This window comes from Genypterus blacodes, unplaced genomic scaffold (assembly GCF_046128005.1).
Source record: "Genypterus blacodes isolate CSIRO-AG114 ecotype Tasmania unplaced genomic scaffold, CSIRO-AGI_Gbla_v1 ptg000015l_1, whole genome shotgun sequence".
Lineage (NCBI taxonomy): Eukaryota > Metazoa > Chordata > Actinopteri > Ophidiiformes > Ophidiidae > Genypterus > Genypterus blacodes.
In genome coordinates this window covers 1360515-1372881 of record NW_027466829.1, presented here as the reverse complement: position 1 = coordinate 1372881, position 12367 = coordinate 1360515, and the positions used below count along the sequence as shown (strand labels likewise).

The 12367-nt window shown below is 46.1% G+C and overlaps 2 protein-coding genes across 3 annotated transcripts in view; both read right to left on the bottom strand.

The window, feature by feature from the left end:
• Positions 1-1332: 1332 nt before the first annotated feature.
• On the bottom strand, positions 1333-6051 carry mlc1 (modulator of VRAC current 1). 2 transcript variants are annotated; one of them, XM_076139462.1, is made up of 12 exons: positions 5761-6051; positions 4678-4942; positions 3725-3814; positions 3416-3469; positions 3228-3329; positions 2926-3027; positions 2696-2767; positions 2502-2618; positions 2337-2393; positions 2019-2141; positions 1655-1825; positions 1333-1561 (listed from the first exon to the last, which is right to left on the bottom strand). In XM_076139462.1, the coding sequence occupies exons 2-12, from the start codon at positions 4903-4905 to the stop codon at positions 1481-1483; spliced, it is 1197 nt and encodes a 398-aa protein (XP_075995577.1). In that variant the 5' UTR covers positions 4906-4942; positions 5761-6051; the 3' UTR covers positions 1333-1480. The 2 variants fall into 2 exon arrangements, with proteins under 2 accessions (XP_075995577.1, XP_075995585.1); XM_076139470.1 differs by having other exon boundaries at positions 1664-1825.
• A 2093-nt stretch (positions 6052-8144) lies between these two features.
• Positions 8145-12367, bottom strand: part of btbd11b (BTB (POZ) domain containing 11b) — a 49637-nt gene continuing 45414 nt past the window's right edge. Inside the window, exons 10-17 of the mRNA XM_076140782.1 lie at positions 11918-12138; positions 11632-11810; positions 10099-10204; positions 9793-9895; positions 9581-9662; positions 9408-9476; positions 9208-9321; positions 8145-9116 (exon numbers count right to left, since the gene is read on the bottom strand). Coding sequence (XP_075996897.1) covers positions 8907-9116; positions 9208-9321; positions 9408-9476; positions 9581-9662; positions 9793-9895; positions 10099-10204; positions 11632-11810; positions 11918-12138 — 1084 coding nt within the window. The 3' untranslated portion in view covers positions 8145-8906. The remainder of the gene's footprint in view (positions 9117-9207; positions 9322-9407; positions 9477-9580; positions 9663-9792; positions 9896-10098; positions 10205-11631; positions 11811-11917; positions 12139-12367) is intronic.

The window sequence follows — 12367 nt, the reverse complement described above, 5'->3', positions numbered from 1 at the left end:
GTGTGTGCGTGTGTGTGTGTGTGTGTAAGCAATGAAAGCGGAGATGTTTCTGTAGGAGTAGCAGAGATACTCCATTACCTGCATTAGCGCTCCACCTGTCCACGCCGGTGAGGATCAGTCATCCCTACCAAACTTGTCGCTTCACACGGATTTAACAAAATAACACACACAGCGCGGACAGCGGGAAACAATGACACACACACACACACACATACACACACACACTCACCGTGTCTCGCTGCATCTCCCGGCGCGCTAAGAGTTAATCTGCAGTGCGGGCGAGCAGCTACAGCTTGTAGCCGAGCACCACACCGGTTTGTTCCGCCTTTACCCCCCCTCTCAGATCCCCTCCTCTTTTCCTCCCCCCCCTCGGCTTTTCCTCTTCCTCTCTGCCCTGCCTCTTCCTCACAAGCCAAGGGATGAGATAAGGCACCGAGATCCAACAGTTCACCACATCACATCACATCACCTCGCCTTGTTGTTTTGCTTTTTTTGTTTTGCTCCCGGTAACCGAATTAGCAGAGAATAATGGAGGTGATTTAAAAGAGGGAGAGGAAACAAATTCAGTTAGGTTGTTTTATCCTCATATACAAAGTCCCCACAGGAATATGTTACAGTTACATCACCATGTCAAGGTCATTGAACCCACGTTTGATTGAATAATAGATATGTTAGGCTTTGGGACACTCGAACACGTGTTTATATCTGTGTGAATAAAACAAGATGCCATATGGGCAGATTCCAGCTCCAGCAGGGTTCATGCAGTGAAGGTAAACACGCCTAAAGTCAAGTTTAATATTCATCCTCCTTTCCAAAAACAGCTGGAAGTGTGCTGGAAGTGTGATGTAATTGCTAAAGGAGACGCTACGAGTCAGACAGTGTGTGCTGGTGGATGAGTGAGTGGGAAGGAGGGCAGGTTTTTAAAGCATTTGCTCCCTCCAGATGAGATTCTTATGTAGTTCCGAGGCTTCCCAAGGGCGCCGTGAACGCGCAAACAGACACGGGCGCGATCCCGATGCTCGTCGGCCCGGACTGAGCCACAAGTCAGTTTACTCCAGCCGGTTTCTACCGGTTAAAGAAGCCGCCTGCCTCCCTCTCTCTCTTTCTCTCTCTCGCAGCATCGTTGCAGAGATCCTGGTGGAGATGATGTCATGTAAACTGCAGATTCATGTCATGTTTGATAATAAGAATGCAAAGGCAAATAATTCACTAATAAAAGAAAGATGTGATCATATTAGTAATTTCCCTGAATGATGATCAATCATGAAATGTTAAACACACAATTTTTATTTTTTTAAATGAAACAGAAATTAAGTTGAGTCTTTACATCAAATGAAGTATCTGTGATACGTAAGGAGCCTAAATGCTACAAAGGCTCAGATGTCAAAGAAACACAATCATCTATATAAAAAAACAACAAATAAAAACCCACTGTGTTCCCTTTCTCATTTTTGTTTTCAACTTTCCCCCTCTCTTTCTCTCACTGAGCCATTTGGACCACCACTGCTTTCCAAGCCTTGTCTTTGTCAAAATCCGTCAGTGTTCCATTGGATACTTGATGCTGACGGGAGAGAAAACAGGAAGAGAAGTGAAACAGGGAGCATCATCATCTGTGAGCGATCATACAGCTCCTGCACGTGTTCAGAGCTTTTACCTGCCATACCTCGCAGTACTGGGATGGGGTCTGCATCATGTCGTCGCACTCTGGCGCCCCCGCGTGGAGCTGACTCTTATACGCAGCACAGTGCACCACAGTGGCCAGAGTCAGAAACGCCTGCACCAACAGCAGCACCAGCAGGATGAGCAGCAGGATGTCATAGGATTGCTGGAGTGTACACACACACACACACACACACACACACACACACACACACACACACACACAATTTTGAGCATTTCTCGAAAATTCTGTTGTTGCTATTTTACATTCAAAAGAAGACAAATACCGCAAAGGACAGTTGCGTAATGCTTGCTGTAATACTGCACACGACTGTTAAACTCACACATCATTAACTCACCTTTTCTGTAGGCACGTCGTACAGAAATATCTCAATAAAACTTAGCACGCTGCTGGAGAGGAAGCCAGAGGCGGAGAAGAGCAGCGGGGACGTCACGCTGCTGATGGCAATCAGCACCTCCACCTGTGGAGCAGAGGATAAAACAGTTTGGAGGCCAAGAAAAGAGAGGGATATAAAAGAGAAGAGGCTTAAAAACTCAGCGTAACTAACTTCAACAACACAATGAGAGCTATTCAATGCTTCCTCCCTCTCGATTTGCATAAATTAACTGTGTTGGATTGGAAACTAGTTGCGTGTAAGAAGCAAAAAAAAGCTCACCAGACATTTGTTGGGGTATTCTGACACAACATGACTGGCAATCGCACTGGGGAAGCACTGCAACACATGGAAGATCAGACACTAAGTACTTTATGTGCTCAGGGTAATGATGATACAGTATGTTAACAGCGTATATGCACACATTCGCACATCATTTAAACTTACAGCCACAAGGATCCAGAAAAACGTGACGGACAGGTAGGGGCCAGGGAGCAAGGCGTCCATGTTGAGAGCAATAATGCCTCCGAAAACAGCGGAGATCCCCACGATCATCTCAATCACCTATGAAGACGATCCTCAGTAAGCGAGAGCAGGTCAGGTGAGGTTGGAACCGAGTAAACAAATGTGTTTTTACTTACAGAATATGCTTTAAGGAGGCGAGATGGAAAGACTGCCCGGGTCAGAACCATGGGTCTGTCGTATGTCACCGGCTAGATTAAAGTGAAGATGAAGAGGAGTTAGGATGAAAGAGTGTCAGGTATTTGTGGGGAGGAGGGGGAGAGAAAGAGGGGAGAGACATCTACTGGGAGAGCAAAAGCAATCAATCACTCACACACTCTCTCACACAAACAGGTGGGTTCACACACACCTTCCTATGGCAGCAGCAGTCCTCTGCAGAGCGGGCTGACAGGATGACTGTACTGGCCATCAACACCTCCAACAAAATCATCAGGATGAGGTTAAAATTGATCTGAGCGGGAAAAGGAGAGGAGAGGACAGACAGACAGCGAGGGAGTGAGAGAGAGAGGTGACGAAGAGAAGGACAAGAGGAGGCAGAAGATTGTAGGAAGGACAACAACATGGCGACACTATAAATTGATTTTACATGTACACAGGCAGCTAAATGTTTCTATCATGAATGTTCTTTAACTGGAGGAGGTATGGATTTACATTGACAGCAGAAGGGTTCAGAACCAGTTTACAGCCAAACCAAACCAGGCATGTGGTCGTCACGGCAAAGGTCGACACGTACACCACCTGGAAATCTGACACCTCAGAGTCAGAAGAGCAGATTTACGGCATTAAAACGCCTTAGAATGGAACTTCTTCTGACTTTGGTGTGTTGGTTGTTTACTCACTGCGATATGTTTGTTCTTGGCGATCGCCAGACTAGCGATCGCTGCAGGGATCCCCTATGAAGAAACACAGAGACGAGAGATGCAAATGAGCTGCAGCTGGAGATTCAGTTTGGATGTGTGTGTTCATTGACATGTTGATATGACAGTTTAATTTAACCAGTGTGTGTAAACTCATTAACAGGTAAAGGTGTGGAATATATTTATATGTGTGTGTGTGTGTGTGTGTGTGTGTGTGTGTGTGTGTGTGTGTGTGTGTGTGTGTGTGTGTGTGTGTGTGTGTGTGTGTGTGTGCGTGTGATGGTCACTTACAGAGCCTGCAGCACAGCGAAGGTAGTCCATAGCAACAGGAAACACATTTCCCAGGTACAGCGAGAAACCAGATGTAATAAACAGACTGCCCTGAGGTCACACACACACACACACACACACACACACAGACACACAGACACACACACACACACACACACACACACACACACACACACACAGGCGCACAGGTATACACGCACATACAAATACACACAGTAATAAATCAATTCAATTCAATGTAACTTTCTCCTCTCAGACGTCGGACACGAACACACACACACACACACACACGAAGACACACAAATTATCATTCAAACACATAAGTATAACACATGAAACATAACTACAACTCGAGAAATGACTTAATATGTATATAAATAGTGGATAACTGGGGGAGCGGTAATATAAAGTCAAATAAAGTAAAAAGGCATCGAAAGAAAGGAACTACAGCTCCTCCTTGTAATATCTGAAGTCTTTTCCCCTAGAAATATGTTACACTCAGTGGACAATTTACCGCACGATCCAGTCCAACCCAACAGAACACTGTATTCTACCATCATGTCATTGTGAAGTCTGTGATGTGGAGGTTTTGCTCACGTTGAGTCACAGAGCTGCACTGTGGTAAACGATGGGGCCGTTACGTAAGACTGCATTGTATTCAAAGGTGCTTCCATTATTTTAATCCAATCCAATCACACACACACACACGAGGGGGACAGACCATTGAAAACACCTTTCAATACAATCCAGCCTTATGTAACTGCAGCTGTTATGTCGTTATGTTAGGTTCCATAGCTGTGCCTCATAAAATGACCACTGAGTGTATACGGACGCACAGAACAGGATATCTGTCAGATTCCCACTCAAACCTTCAAGATAAAAGCCTCGTAGGTTTGCGTGTGGAGGATCAAACAGGTAAACATCCTGCTGAGTGCCCTTTGACCCCGTCTCACCCCTATGAGGACACTGTAGAGCCAGGCCCTGTAGCTGAAGCAGGGGTGCTTTAGATGCTCCGTCTGTGCCAGCTGCAGGTCACTGGCTCTCACGTCCACCGTGAAGCTGTCCCGCTCAGGCCGGTCCCTCCTGTCCCCCCGTCGTCCCAGAGACCCATTGGCCCTCTCTAAGGTGGAGACATGGGTGTAAGCGAACTCCTCTCTAGCGGACACGTCGTCTCGCTGCATCACAGAAACAGGAGGGGCGGGGGGGCGTCACTGTGTCCTGTGAGGCGACAGGACCAGGATGAATGAAGTGATGATTAACTCTTCAAAGACCACAAGACAACAAGAGGATTGGACCTTTTACTAAATTACATTATAGGACTCTTGCAGTTACTTACTTAATTAAAGGTTAGTAGAAGTTCATGACAATTTAGCAGAATCTGACTTTCCGTTTAACGTGTGATAAACCAACAAAACAAACTAATAGAACTCAGCTTTATCAATGCAGTTACTACAATACACACACCAGAGGTAAATGTGTGTGTTTCTGACTTTACCAGATCTTCATCATCTGATGGCTACAGCAACAAATTACTTTCCATTTTAACTTAAATTTTAAACATTATCAAAACAGTTTTCAACATTTTTTCAACCTATACCTCAACCAAGGAGAAGGAGTTTACTGCTTGAACTAATCTGACAGCATGACAATCTGGAAATAAACGTTCTGTGTGCTACAGATACTTTTACTTTGATACTTCAGTACATTTTACTGCTAATACTTATCTAATTATAGTTTTAAAACATGTCAATGAAGTTTATAGTCTAACATTATACTAATACTGGTTTTACTTCAATAAACTTGAAACCTTCATCATCTCTAAAATGTGTCAGTACAGCCTGATAACTTTCATTTTAAATTGAGGACTTCAGATCCAAACACTCATTACACAACTGAATCGTGCCGGTACACAAAAGGAGCTCTCACTCACTCACTCACTCACTCACTCACTCACCACTTGTCAGCTCGAGCCCAGAGGACACTGCTAACGTCACCTTAGTCCACTTGAGTGAAGTGATGTTCCCTTCCACACTCACCTGCTGCTGTGTCTCTCTCAAAATCTCTCCCTCTCTCTCCCTCGCAAAAAAAGTGTGTTTCTTCAGAAGCTGAGATGAAATGATCTCATGGAGGACAGCTTTGTTTTTGTCTACAGCTCCTTCCTCTCCCCATCTCGCTCCCTCACATTTCCAGCCTCTTTCAGCCCCATTCTCTTCTCTCTCTCTCTCTCTCTCTCTCTCTCTCTCTCTCTCTCTCACTCTCTCTCTCTCCTCAGACACAGTCCTGAAAAGTTTTCGGAGCTCTTCAAAGCGTGGAGCCAAAACACATGGCCGTTGTGCTGCCAGCATACTTTGTGCCAAACGGAGTCCGCCTGTGCATGACAAAAAGGGGGAGGACGGGAGGGAAGAAGGGGCTCGCTTCGGGGGCAGAGTTAAGCAGGGCAAAGGCTCCTTCTGCCCTCCCATTTGCTCCCACACACACACACAACACAACCGCTCACACACTAATACGACGGCCGCAGAAATTCCAGTTCATAGAAGCAGAAATGAAGCAGGCCTCGACTCAAATCCTCTACGGAACGACCCACAAAACACACATCATGTCTTCTGTCAGGGAGTGTGTTTTAGGTTATACGGATGAATGCAGCCCCCCTGTGGTGCTCCCCTCCTCGCCTCCCTTCATGTGTTCTTGGTCCTCCTTGCACTTCACAGCCCAGCACACCACCGAGACGCCCAACAGAGCTTTAGAAAAGAGGCAACAGAGACGTTTCAGACGGTTCATCGCCTGGTTTCTTGTCTCACGCCGCTAATCTATCTGTGGATCATTTCTCTTTCCAACTGGATTCTCTTAATGATTTATTGCAGCAGGGCAAATCCCTTTGGATGAAGGTGTGTGTTTGTATGTGTGTGTGTATGTGTGTTAATTGTGTTTGTGCATGAGCATGTACGTGCGTGTATAACTTGGGATTCCATTCAGGCTTTTTTCACGCAGGAGCACATTCTCAGCTCAACATTGTTCCTGGGCGGCGGTAACCATGGTGACTCCTTAACAACTGCTGTCACCCCTTTCCCTCGCCTTTCTCCCGCCCCAGCACACACAAACACACACACACAGCTTAAATGGCATTAGACGCTGTATTTAGTTTTGTCCAGACTGTAAAGAAATCTGAGGAACTTTCAATCTCAACTTTGACATTTCTGGAAAATTTCTGATTCTGGAAAATGACCAAATGACCAAATGTTTGCCAAGATTTGATTGTTTCCTTTCATTTACATCTTACAAACTGTAATGAGTAACACATTACTACAATTGCATACAGAAGTATGAGAGGAGTGGGAGAGGAATTCTCTTACGCAACGTTTCATTGAACACAGCAGCTTCTGCAGCTTTACTGTCTATGACTGGAGAACAATGACTCGTCTGTTCTCTCTCTCTCTGTGCTGCTTCTAAAGCCTCTGCTTCCCTTTCTTCTCCTCCCATACTCGTCCCATTGCTTCTCCACATCGAAATGTCATATACCTGCTTGTCTGTCTCTGATATCTGCACTACATTGCCAGTCACATCTTCTCACTGCACCAGTCTGCACGGAAAATAACCTGAACTCTGTCTAACGCAAGGATCAAGAACAATATCACAGTATGAATGTGCTGTGACTGCAAAATGAAATGGAAATATGAAACAAATTGAGGTTTCTACCTCTGCCAAGGAGACTGTTTCCACCCGGGGTCGGTTTGTTTGTTTGTTAGCAGGGATTCGACTCAATAAGTTAGGAGCCAATTTAAATGAAACAGGGTGGAAGGGAGAGGGACGGCCTGTGGGGAGGAACCAATTAAATCTTGATGTGGATCCAGGAGAATATGCAGACAGATTGTCAATAATGGATATGCTGGTAACATACCAATGAAATAGTGCAGCAGTGGTTAGGAATCAATTAACAAACAAAAACCCAAATTTTACAGAGGTTTTTGTTCGGCCCTGGAGGAGGTATGCACTCTAAAAACCGCTCTTCTTTGTTGTCGCTTACACCCGACTGTGTGATAGAGCCGCAGGATGCCACATTAAACCACTTCCCATCAGAGATTTGACCTTTTTAACTGCAAGAGAGCCAAAATAACTTTTTTTGAGAGACAAACAGAATAATTGATGTCCGCTTGAGGGCGTTTAGGAGTCAGAGAAAGAGGAGGGATAGAATTCTTTGTAATAATCTTTATGGAGGAAAGATATATCAAGTCACACATAGACAAGTCGTGTCGTTTCACAAGATTCCCTGGGAAACGAGCCAGACCAGCGCTCGTTTCCATGTTCAGGACTAAACAGGCTGGGGAAATGATGACATCACTCCACTGCTACACATTTAGAGTATCGTGACGATAACAAAACGAATCCTCGCCCCCCCCGCCCCTCTCCCCCCCTCCCCCCGGGAACCATCAGTCATCCCTCTGACATGCAACATTTAAAACATGGATATTTTCCAAAGATGAGCTTTTCCTTATTATATCCAACGGTTAAGACACATGAGAAAAAACATCTGTGGATATATACATTAACTTACAATATCAATAGCTCTGATTTTTATCCACAATATGTACAGAGGAGGAGTGGAGGAGGAAGGAGCGGCTCTCTCTCTCTCGTTCTCTCTCTCTCTCTCCCTCTCTCTCTCCCCACCAAGTCAGACGCCCGTGTTAGCAGTCATATTATTGGTGCTTGTCAGTCTCGTTGTTTGGCTTGAGAGAGTAAATCAGCGATGAGGTAATGCTAAGTTACTCCACAAATATACAATTATTCTGTCCCCGGGGTTCCAGCAGTGGAAGCCAATTAACACGACACCCAGGCAGCAAGGTCTTCCTCGCTGCCAGGATGTGAAGAATACACAGATGGTTTTTATCGCAGTCGCTCTGCTTTAGATTCCACGAGGGGATGTTACTGCGTGAACGAACGTTATTGGCAATTTGTAGTATGATGCACGTTACTCTAGGCTGAACTTGTAGCAGACAGACATCAACAATGGAGACGGACAAACTTGTATCTGTAGCCCGAGGTAACAAGAAGCACATTATCAACGGATGAGCTCACAAAAGGCAAAGACAGCAACAGGGGCGGTCAAAGCACGAGTCTGATTCCTCTTCCTCTCTGTCCAACTGGAGACAGAGGTGACAAAGTGTTCTGGTCTGGTTGGGGGAGACGCTCAGACGATAGATCCCTTGGAGGACGACAGGTGGATGGACTGGATGCGGACGGCCAACGTCTTCTCCAGGTCCTGCAGGATGTCGCAGCCTGGGCTGTCAGGAGGAGCGTCGTACAGCAGCTGCTTGAACGGCTCCAGCTCAATCAGCATGACCATGTTCTTCAGGAAGTAGCCCACGATGTAGTTAGCCAGGTCTGGAGCGTCGAGGAACTGAGGGAAGAGGAAAGGAAATAAAAATGAGTTGGATTTTGAGCGTGATAGAGATTTGTATCAGGATCAATCTATTCCATTCTTTTGTCACCTTGGTGTGATTGTAGATCTCCACACAGGTTTCAGTGTTGATGTTCTTGGTGCAGATTATCTCACAGTGCCTCTGCAGCGCCTCCAGCTGGAAGAATTTGGCCGCAGACAGAAGCTGCAACCAAAACAGACTTGATTTATGATCCAGGATTTCTTTGCAGCGTATGTTCCTCAAGAGCAGAGCAAGAAGAGCCGCCTCACCTCCATGATGTCTGTGTTCCTGATGTGCAGAGCCTCGGTTCCTCCACAGTAGAGGTACTGCATCACCAGCTGGAACAACAAACACACACACACACACACACACAGACACATTAGCTCAAAGCCAAGGGAGGAATGTGAGTAATTCAAAAGTCTCTCTCGTTTCAAGGGATTACCTGGAAAATCAGATACTTCACATTGCTGATTTCAATGCACGTGTTCTCACCACATGGTCGGTTTGCTAGAAGAGATTTGAACCTTCAACAAGACAGAAGGAAAGAGAGAGAGAGAAAGAGAGAGAAAGAGAGAGAGAGGCGAGATGACAACCATGACTGATAAAGGCAAAGCTCCATTCAGACTCCATCTAAACACATTCACATGATTGTACCTGCTGGAAGCTGTGAAGAGCAGGACTTTGTGGGCGTAGAAAGGCTTCCCCTCCACCAAGAAGGTCACATCTGACATCTCCTTATTGTTCAGGAAGTGAGGATCTGGAAGACAGACAGCCAGAAAATCATTTACATACAATATATTATCATCTTTCAGCACTAGATGGCATTCTTTCCTCTTCGCTCCTCTTCCTCCTGCATATGCAGACACTGCTGACTCAACCTGATGTGCATCTTTTGGCATTTTCATTGTTATTTTCAAAGTTTCCATCGTTTTCCAATCTGCTGAGAGCACATTTCCTCACCCAACCGCGACGACTGTTTCCTCTTGATCTCTGCCAGTTTGGGGATGGGGTACGGGCCGTAACACTGGGTAAAGATGGCTGCCAGCTGCTGACTGATCACCTCATTCTGGCCAAACAGAGACAGAACAAGACGGTGTGAGGGGACGTGCGGTTGGAGCATTTGTCTGTGTTATGCGAGGACACCGGCACCCTCGTCTGAGCACGATCACCGACATCTCCACACAAAATTACACTCAGATTCCTGCAAGATTAAAGGAGGAACGGCGTGTGAAGAAGAGCAAAGAAAGAGATTTTCTCCGCTCCTTCTCAGACTCTCCACTGTGTGTAGGTGTGTGTGTGTGTGTGTGTGTGTGTGTGTGTGTGTGTGTGTGTGTGTGTGTGTGTGGTCCTAAAGTGGAGACACAAAGGAGCGGCGGTGCCATTCAGCTGTGGCAGTGGTGCATAACACTACAGCTCCCGTGTGTACAGTCAGGCCTCTTGCTCTTACTGAAGTGTGACACCAACAAACGACTATTAACAGCTTCACATTCCAACAGGAAGCAGCAGCAAATTTGCATTTTTGCAATTTCCACACACACACACACACCAGCTAAGCTCACAATAACCCTGTCAGACATTTAACAGCTCAGTGCATCATATAGAAACCTGATACATACATTCAGTGACAACATACCATCAAATAGATACAATAGATGGTAACAAGTATGTAGACGTGCACTACTAATGTCTTCTATGTGTATTTTGTTCATATTTTGTTGGTTTAATTGCAGGAATATTTTCTCCAACAGGGAAAAGATGAATTGAAAACTGAAGTAAACTACTGAATAAAAAGTTGTGTGCTGAGGCATCAGGAGTGTGTGTGAGGGTCGAAATATGAACACACTCACACCTTGAAGTCTGGGGTCTGAACAACAACTGGAGTCTCCCTGAGGCTGATGGGGGTCAGCGGCCCTGCGATAGATCAGGACTGACACTGGAGCGGCGACACTGAAGGCTACAACTCCCCTGTGTGTGTGTGTGTGTGTGTGTAAAGGTGGACGCGAGAGACTGGCGGTGCACTGGTGTGTGTCTCCACGGGTCTCATTGTGTGTTTATTTACGAGTCTGTCCATGTCTGCTGTTTCTTTCTTTTTTTCCATCACTGCAGTGACAGCAAAACTCATCACAATGGCAGCGGAGGCGCTAAGCCGAGGCGAAGGAGACCAAACGGAGCAAACTGGACCGTGACCATCGCCGATTCTAAGCTTCTACAAAAGGGAATCGCAGGCTTAAGAAATGGAACCGGGCCCTGATCTGATGAGACGCTGCGCAGAGGAGCCAGAGCGGAGGATATCATAAATCATAATCATTTAAGGTAATTAATATTCAGGAGCTCTCTGGGGCTGGGGATGAAGACTCGTTTCGGAAGAAGAATCCTGAGTCCTGGTTGAGATTTTGGCACCGTAGCCTGATAAGAAAGTCATTCATTCCCCCCCCCGGTTTTGTTTATCCCAACAATGACCCATATAGCAGGTGACGCAGGCAGCGCCGGTACCTTGCTGGCTCGGAGAATCTGGAACATGAGAGGAAGGCCGTGCGTAATGAGCTCCTCGGTGTACTCCTCTTCCTCGATGCAGCTGAACTCCTTCAGCAGGCCCTGGATCAGAGGCCGGCGATGCTGGCAGAAGCACGTGCGTAGGGACTCCATCCAAGTGTGCAAAGTCCACGGAACCCCTGGGGAAACGACAACAAGAGGTAAGTAACCACACAAATATGCACAAACACACAGAGATCACAGTAGTAGTTAAGTAAAGTGAGTAAGTATAAGTGTTGGGACTAACCGAGGCTCCGTATATCTATGGTGATGTCTACATGCCCGTGTTCTGAACTGTGGTACATTGCCTCTTTCAGGGCTTTGAGTTTGGCCTTTCCGGTTCGGATCAGGTCCAACTGCGAGGGGCTTCTCCCTTCCAGCTCGGAACCTTCTGCCAAAATCTCTTCCAGGGACAAGACGTCGGCTTTGCCCTTCTCCGTATGGGACAGCAGCTTACGGAACACATTTCTGGGAAGAGCGCAAGTATTTGATTTGTAACTGGACTTTAAATCGACTGTAAATGTCAGTGTGTTGTGATGAAAAGTGGATGACATGTTACACAGCTAAGCACTGTACATCCATTAGAGTGTTAAGCCAGGCGCAGTGTGGTTACATGCTTGGCTACACCGACGCCGCGTCTTAAACTTAATGGAATTTGCTCAACAGAAAGCCGGAGTGAAAAACAGTTGCATATGGT

Bases quoted from the DNA above. Each gene is read 5' to 3' on its own strand.
- mlc1 (XM_076139462.1), bottom strand. From the start codon at position 4,905: ATGCAGCGAGACGACGTGTCCGCTAGAGAGGAGTTCGCTTACACCCAT. The intron at 3,330-3,415 runs GTGAGTAAACAA...TCTGACTCTGAG, and splicing joins CCAAGAACAAACATATCGCA to GTGTCAGATTTCCAGGTGGT. The intron at 2,619-2,695 runs GTAAGTAAAAAC...TCGTCTTCATAG, and splicing joins GCCTCCTTAAAGCATATTCT to GTGATTGAGATGATCGTGGG.